At 64.4% G+C, this 8037-nt stretch overlaps 1 protein-coding gene across 1 annotated transcript; it reads left to right on the top strand.

The window, feature by feature from the left end:
- The first annotated feature begins 2723 nt into the window (after positions 1-2723).
- Positions 2724-7768, top strand: SOX8 (SRY-box transcription factor 8). Its single transcript, XM_045784616.2, has 3 exons — positions 2724-3471; positions 4641-4870; positions 5614-7768. The coding sequence occupies exons 1-3, from the start codon at positions 2804-2806 to the stop codon at positions 6348-6350; spliced, it is 1635 nt and encodes a 544-aa protein (XP_045640572.2). The 5' UTR covers positions 2724-2803; the 3' UTR covers positions 6351-7768.
- Positions 7769-8037: the final 269 nt, after the last annotated feature.

Below are 8037 nucleotides of genomic sequence, written 5' to 3'. Positions count from 1 at the left end.
ATCCCTCAAGTTTTAAATCACTGTAGCTTCACGCTTTCTCGGATACCCTGTGCTCTCTGCTGCCTCAGGGTCTTTGCACATGTTTCCCCTCCACCTCTCCTCCCCACCATTGAGGGAATGACCTTCCCTCTTTCTCCAAGCAGTTGGAAGCTTCAGATCTCAGCTTAATTTCACCTCCTCAAAATACCCCTTCCCAGACACGCACACCCCCTCCGCCGTGGTGAGTGTCGCAGCTCCCTGGTGTTTGCCCACTGAAGCCCCTGGCACAAAACAGACACTTCATCAATACTGGTGAACACAGGAACCAACCGTGGCCACCCCTTTCTCTGAAGGCTACACCCAGGTACCCAGTCAGGGCCTGCCTAGCAGTTGAGGACATGGACTGAGGTCAGCACTAACAGAGGAGGAGGCTGGATGCACGCTGGCAGGTATACAGGCCTTCCAGAAGGCCAGGAGGCTGTGGGGCACTTCTGGGTGCCACCCTATGTGTCTGCAGCCCGCCCTGGGCTGGTGAGCCCGCACCTGGATGCTGCCTCATGTGGAAGTGCACACACACGCCCTCAGGCAGCCTGAGTCCAGGCCTGGCAGGATTTGCTCCTCCCCACCTATCCCCTAGGAGGCATGGGCTGCACATACATGTCAGGCATGGCCCACCAGCACCCCTACCAATCCCCCGGCGGTCACTACAGCCCCGTGGAGCTGAAGGTGGGGCCTAGGACCACCCATGCCACACCACTACGTGACCTGGGTTTGGCACGGGACTCCCCCTGCCCACGACCGCGTGTGGGGAGCGGGGCGAGGCTGCCTTACCTGATGCCCACCGTGCAGCCCCTGCTTCACGTTCCTTGGCACAGCAGAGCGCTTCATGCAAAGCCGGACCTGGTGCCCAATGGTACACTGGGTGCGGGGAGGGGTGGGACTTTTTTCTGGGGGGTCCAGGTGTGCCAACCCCAACCCTCCTCTTGCTTACACTTGCCTGGGTCCCCATGGGCCAATAAGATCGATGGCTGCCCTCAGGCAACCCCCACTTGGGCCCTTCCTGAGTCGTCCAAGCACAGAGAGGGGACCCCAAGTGGAGGCCAGGACCAGCAGGTAAGGATGCTCCCTGGCAGGTGACAGAGCCAAGGGAGACCAGCCACAGGACAGGAGAGAAGAGCACAGACGTCCCCAGAGGCTACACGTCTGCCCTCCAGGGCTCCCCCACCAGGGCTGTTCACCTTAGACAGCAGCCCCTCCCCCCAACTTTCCTATAAGGCAGACTATCAGAGCCCATGCTGTGCGTTGGGGTCACCTGCAGGTGACAGGAAATCTGGGCTCCACCCTCGGGCCCTGAGGTGTCCCCACAGAGGCGCCAGCATGTTTCCAATGCAAGTATGTGGGATCCCGGGGCAGCCCCCAGTGTCCCTGAGGTGAAGGCTTCATCCCTAGAAGGGCAGCCGGGATGGACAGGGCTCCAAGGCTCAAGCGCGAACTACAGACTCCACACCCCCGGCGCGGGGCGGGCCAGGAGGCCTGTGCTGGGCAGCGGGGGGCACGCTGGTGACCGCTGGGTTGGTATGCCAGCACCTAGGAGACGCTTCTGCCCGACCCACCGACTTTCAATTTGGAGTTTTCTGGTAGCAGACCAGCTCCTCCTGCGGCATCGCTCCTTCGCTGCGGCAGCCACAGGCCCAGGCCCCTCCGAGGAGGGGCGCGCGGCTGGGGGAGTTGGGCGCCCTTGCCTAGGGTCACCCAGGGCGCGCGGGCCACAGCTCGCAGCCGCACGTGTTCCCACTCGGCCACCCGAGGGGCTGTGGCGAGGCTCTGGGCGGCCGGTCCGTCGCCTCCCGGCGGGTTTGGCGAAAGAATCTGAGCCGCCCTCGGGGACTGCCAGGCCCAAGGCCAACTCGCGGGGGCGGCCTCGGGCGGGGACTCGGAGCCGGGGCCCGGCGCTAGCCTCCGGAGAAATGTCCCCTCTCCGACCCCGCTGCCCCGAGCCGCCCCCTTCCCTCCAGGCTGGCGCGCCTACCTCCTCCACTGAGGGCGCCCGGGGCGGCCAGCACCTTCGCCGGACCACCCAGGGCCGCCCAGCCAGACGGCCTCAGCGCTCCCACCCCCCTCCCCGGGTCAGGTCCGGAAGGCCCTAGGCCCCCGCGTCCGGCCACGCCATCCGCCGGGCGGCCCCCAGGGACTCCGCAGCTAGGGTCAGCCCAGTCCCTGCCCAGCGCTCCCGCCTCCCTCGGCTGCCCGGCTCCTGGGGCCGCTCCCCCGCCCGCGCTTTCCCAGCTCCTACCCGGCCTGGGCGGGGGACCTGGGATCGCCCGGCTCGGAGCGGCGGCCCTTGGGCGAGCTTTACCTGGACGTGCGAGGCGCGCAAACTCAGGGCGCGCTGGAGGGTCTTGCCCGGCGCGCTGGCCCTGCGGGCGGGGAGCCCGGGCTTTGAGGCTACACGGCCGAGCCAGCCCTCCCCTGGGCTGCAGGCTGGCAGCAGTGGACCCCGGCGCCTCTGGGTTGCGGGCGAGACGTCCGGGCTCAGGACCGGCTGTGGGGGAGGCCCTGGAGGACCCGCCTCCACGCGGAGCGGGCTTCTCTGGGCTGGGCGACGGGGCCAAGGGCGCGACCCACAGGAGCCGCGACGCGCCCCACGGTCCCGGGTCCTCGACCCCTTTTCCTCCCCGCCCCGACTGGAAAAGGGGCCTGAGGCGTGGGGCGGCGCCGGGCGGGGCGCGCGGGGGCGCAGAGGGAACCGCTGCACTTTCTTCGGGTGGGGGAGGGGCGGCCGGCTAGGCTCCGCCCCCGGGGGCAGCGGGGCGCGCGCGGGCCAATGGGGAGCCGGGAAGGGGGCGGGGCCTCGAGGCCGCAGCTTAAAGAAACTTGTTGCGGGTCCTCCGCCGGGACGGAGCTTCGGCGGCGGCAGCGGCAGCGGGAGGGCCGGGGTCGGTCTGCGGCGGCGGCGACGGCGACGGGGACGCAGGTCGGGCCACCGCGCGGCGACCTCGGGTCCCAGAGCGGCCGCGGCGCAGCCCAGCAGCAGCGGGTCCCGGTGCGCGCCCCTCAGCGCGCGGCCCCGATGCTGGACATGAGCGAGGCCCGCGCCCAGCCGCCCTGCAGCCCGTCCGGCACCGCCAGCTCCATGTCGCACGTGGAGGACTCGGACTCGGACGCGCCGCCGTCGCCCGCCGGTTCCGAGGGCCTGGGCCGCGCGGCGGGCGCGGGGGGCGGCGGCCGGGGCGACGCGGCTGAGGCGGCGGACGAACGCTTCCCGGCCTGCATCCGCGACGCCGTGTCGCAGGTGCTCAAGGGCTATGACTGGAGCCTGGTGCCCATGCCGGTGCGCGGGGGCGGCGGCGGCGCGCTGAAGGCCAAGCCTCACGTGAAGCGGCCCATGAACGCTTTCATGGTGTGGGCGCAGGCGGCACGCCGCAAGCTGGCCGATCAGTACCCGCACCTGCACAACGCCGAGCTCAGCAAGACGCTGGGCAAACTGTGGCGGTGAGTGCACTGTCCCCGGGCCAGGGCCAGGGACGCGGCCACAGCCGCGCGGGCGGGCTGCGAGTGGGTCCGGAGGGTACGCAAGGGCCTAGGAGGTGGCCCTGCGCCCAGCCTCGGCTCTGCTCCCAGTGGCTGTTCCCAGGGCGAGCCCTAGTGGAAAACCCCCCTTTGGCCTGAGAGAGTGCACCCGGGATGCTCAGGTGGTCTAGGCCACAGAGGGCTGCCAGGGGAGTATGCAACCCCTAGCACACTCCCTCAGTCGCTAACAGTCTGCTGAAGGCTGAGGATGGGGACCCCTCCTGTGAGTGGTCCCAGGGTCTGGACCTGTCCCTCCCTGAGGAAAGGTGGCTTCTGTCTGGAAGCAGGACACAGTATCAGGCAATGAGGTGCTCATCGGAGGTGCCCCTTTTTGGAAAGGGCTCCCCTCCACTCTGACCACCATGTGGGGGAAGTCAAGGCAGACGGAGGGGGTGCATGTCAGTTCAGTGGGCATGTTCCCCACAGCTGCTCCCTCCTCTGCCGCCCCTGCACCCCTCTGCAGGGAGGGACGAGGGATGCAGGGGGGTCCATCACAGGCTTTGTGCATACTTGGGCACGGCGAAGCTGGACATGTCTGCAGAAAGTAGGACAGCAGCAGCGTCACTTGCTGCTGAGAACTGCCCGTCCCCAGCAAATGTGTTCTACTTGGGTTTAAAATGGACGGCTTTGGGTTCGGGGCACTGGCTGCCATTTCCTGCTCCTCTCCCCGTGAGTGGGCACTGGGAGTTTGTGCATCTGTCCTCCGTGTTCTTGGAGGTCTAGGAAGCCCAGATGCCCATGGAATCCCTGCTCATTCCCAGGAAGCCTCGCTTTATCCCCAGTGTGTTCTCTGATGGGTTCTTCCCCCCCCCCCCCCCCCCGCCTTAGAAAGTCCCAAAGGGAGGGGACTTACACAGGCTCCGGGCGAAGGGAAGTAAGGATGATGGAGATGGAAAGGTTTGGGGCTTGTTCTGGCATGTTCCTGTGACCCTAATGAGAACAGACCTCACCAGAAATCCTCCTTGGCCTGAGCCCCCTGTCCCCAGAGAGGGGAGCGCCTGCCTGGTGCCCGTTGAGGGTGCCCCCAGTAAGTGTCGAGGTTGGTGAGGCCCTCCCCCATGGCCATCCCACTTCTGCCCTTGGTGCTGCAGCTTGCTGAGTGAGAGTGAGAAGCGCCCCTTCGTGGAGGAGGCAGAGCGGCTGCGTGTCCAGCACAAGAAGGACCACCCGGATTACAAGTACCAGCCACGCCGCAGGAAGAGCGTGAAAACAGGCCAAGGCGACTCTGACTCGGGGGCCGAGCTGGGCCCCCACCCCGGCAGTGCTGTGTACAAGGCCGATGCGGGCCTCGGTGACCCACACCACCACAGCGACCACACAGGTGGGCTCCTGGGGCCCCACAGCATGTGCCTGCCCTAGCAGGAGAAGTGGGGGTTCCGGAATGCGCTGAGATGAGTAGTGGGGGTGGGGAGCCGGGGCTCACTCCCAGGGAAGGTGGCTTTGAGACGATCACGTGTTCCTCGAGGCGCGCAGGGAGGAGGGTCTGCTTGGCCCCTTGGAGCACAGAGGCCCTCACAGCTTTGCCTTGGTCCGGTGGGGTGACGTGGGTGTGGCCTGCCCTGCCTGAAGGCGTTTCTGCTTCCCCTGGCCTTGCTGCTGGTGCTGACCCAGCACTCCTGCCCCTGGCATGGTGGTCAGCAGCCCAGCTCTAGGATCAGACAGACCGGGGGGCCGGGGGGGGGGAGAATCCCGGCCAGCCGAGCAGTCTCGGTCAAGCTGGTGGGAATGGTGAGCCTCGGGGAGAATACGTTTTGTGTGGATCACGTTGTGGTCATGTGCAGGGGGCTGGGCACTTCCTCTCTTTTCCCCCACCTTGGTCTTCACGGTGGGGCCTCCACGGCCCCAGCTCTTCCTGCAGAACAGCGCTTAACGGAATTTCCTCGGCCAAGGAGTGAGGTCTGGGTCTGGCTCTGCTGGAATTTCTGGGAAACGTACAGGAACAAAAAGCCGTTGATTTCTACCTGCGGCAGTTAGCAGGCTGGTGTTCCTCCCGGGTGCACGTCGCCAGCCCGGCCGGCCCCCCACAGAAGGGGCATTCATCCCTGAAATGTGCTCTGTCCCCAGGGCAGACCCACGGGCCACCCACCCCGCCCACCACCCCCAAGACAGACCTGCACCACGGGGGCAAGCCGGAGCTGAAGCTGGAAGGCCGCCGCCTGGCGGACAGCGGACGCCAGAACATCGACTTCAGCAACGTGGACATCTCGGAGCTGAGCAGCGAGGTCATTGGCAACATGGACACCTTCGACGTGCACGAGTTCGACCAGTACCTGCCCCTCAATGGCCACTCGGCCCTGCCCACGGAGCCAGGCCAGCCCGCCGCCAGCTCCTATGGGGCTGCCTCCTACTCACACTCGGGGGCGGCCGGCATCGGGGCGTCCCCCGTGTGGGCCCACAAGGGAGCCCCATCGGCCTCCGCGTCGCCCACCGAGGCGGGCCCCCCGCGGCCGCACATCAAGACGGAGCAGCTGAGCCCCAGCCACTACGGTGACCAGTCGCACAGTTCTCCAGGCCGCGCCGACTACGGCTCCTACAGCGGCCAGGCCAGCGTCACCACGGCCGCCCCCGCCGCGGCTGCCAGCTCCTTCACCAGCTCGCAGTGCGACTACACTGACCTGCAGGCTCCCAGCTACTACAGCCCATACCCTGGCTGCCCATCCAGCCTCTACCAGTGCCCCTACTTCCACCCTTCTCGTCGGCCCTATGCCTCGCCCCTCCTCAGCGGCCTCTCCGTGCCGCCTGCCCACAGCCCGCCCGGCAACTGGGACCAGCCCGTGTACACTACGCTGACCAGACCCTGAGGGCACCGTGGCCCGGGGAAGGGACTGGCGTCCGTGAGGGAGAACCTTGATCTCAGCAAAGACAGAGCCTCAGGTCTTCCAGAATGGGTGTGCCAGCAGAGGGAGAGGCGGCTGCTCTATCAGGGCCCAATGAAGTGCGCGGGGGAACCATGCTTTGTAACCGACCCCCGTGGCTTCCAGATCTCCACACTCCCTTCCGCCAACAGAGCCCTCTTCCCGCACTGTCTTTGCGGAACCAAGGACAGCCATCAGGCCCTCTTCCTTGCCGACATCAGCGCCGTGGTTTTGCTTCTCAGAGGACACCGAGCAGCCACAACACAAGACAGAGAGGAGGGAAGAGGCGTGGAGTCTCCAGCTGCATGTGCTCCAAGGTCCCTGCCGGCCTGGCACAGAGAACTCCAGGGGACCGCGGTCCGGAGACGTCCACAGCCTGGTGGGAGCATGTCTGCCGGGAGCCCCTCTTGGGACCGGCCCGTCAGATCTGAGGTGCTCCCTGCCGTTAAGGCTCTTCCTGGGCAAGGTTTGGCTGCGACTAACACTTCTCTCTTTTTATTTTATTTTTTTAATTTTTATTTTTGAAGCTTAAACAGGTTCGATTTGTTTTGGAAGCTGTTGAAATGTATTTATGTTCTGTATTATTTTATCTTTAATTAATGAAGTAATTTGTGCAGAGAGTAGAATTTAAGACAAGACGGAGGCCGGGTTGCTGAGCACGAGGGCCTGGAGGACAGGTGGGGTGCCCCCCGCCAAGCTGCAGGCCCCCGGGGAGGTAGCCAGGACCCCGAGGGATTTGCCTTGTAGTGTCTCTGACCAGGTCGGGTTCCCTGGCACCAGCGTGCGGCCGAGGTGTGGAAGGCAGGGGTGTCGCTGAGGTCCGTCCCCGCCCACAGCTGTGCCCAGTAGTGGACGGGGATTTCCTGGGATGGGGTGGTTGCAGAAGCACATGAACCCGGCTCTTAGGAACCAGACGCCACCTACAAGCTGTGAAACTAAAGCCTTGTCCACTAAAGTGTTTAGTCTTAGTTTTAGGTGAATAATCCCGATCGACGCATACCTGCTTCCGCTGTGTGCTGAGCACCAATAACTCCGACTTCATGAAAATTTGTGCCTTTAAACTTTGTACATTTGAAGACGTCTGAGAACTCGCTTCTTTTTACTTTTTCTACTTTTTCCTATCTTTTTCTAGAAGAAAAAAAATGTTTTTTGTTTTCGTTTTTGTTTTTTTGTTTTTTGCTTATCTCTTTCTGGGGGTGGGGGAGGGAACTACAGCAAACTCATTTTTATTCCGACTCTGTTCCGCGTGGAGTCTGGCCTTCCGCCGTCACTACCTGCTGTGTTCTGCTACTTTCTGACCAAGCAACGCTAACTTTTGTACAGACCAATTTGATAAAATTAAAAAAAAATGCTTTTTATCTACATGGGCTGCGTTTTGTGTGTTGCTTTCTGTACGCCTGGGGTCTCGTTAGGAAGGGCCTCGGCCGAGGCAGGAGTGGGGTCAGCCCGGGCCCTCCTCCGAGGATGTGGGCACCCGGAGTCCCATGAGGGCACAGCCAGGCCCCTGCCCCACAGGGGCTGTGTCTGGATTTAAACAAATCTCAGAGACCCCGGGACGCCAGCTGCCCCACCAGTCTTCCTTCCCCCGGGGCCTATTCAGTAGGCAAAACGGGTCCAGATCCGGGGCCATGGT

Source organism: Ursus americanus, chromosome 2, assembly GCF_024610735.1.
Source record: "Ursus americanus isolate L20-20 chromosome 2, mUrsAme1.1.p, whole genome shotgun sequence".
Taxonomy (NCBI): domain Eukaryota; kingdom Metazoa; phylum Chordata; class Mammalia; order Carnivora; family Ursidae; genus Ursus; species Ursus americanus.
This window is presented reverse-complemented; position numbering and strand designations above follow the sequence as displayed.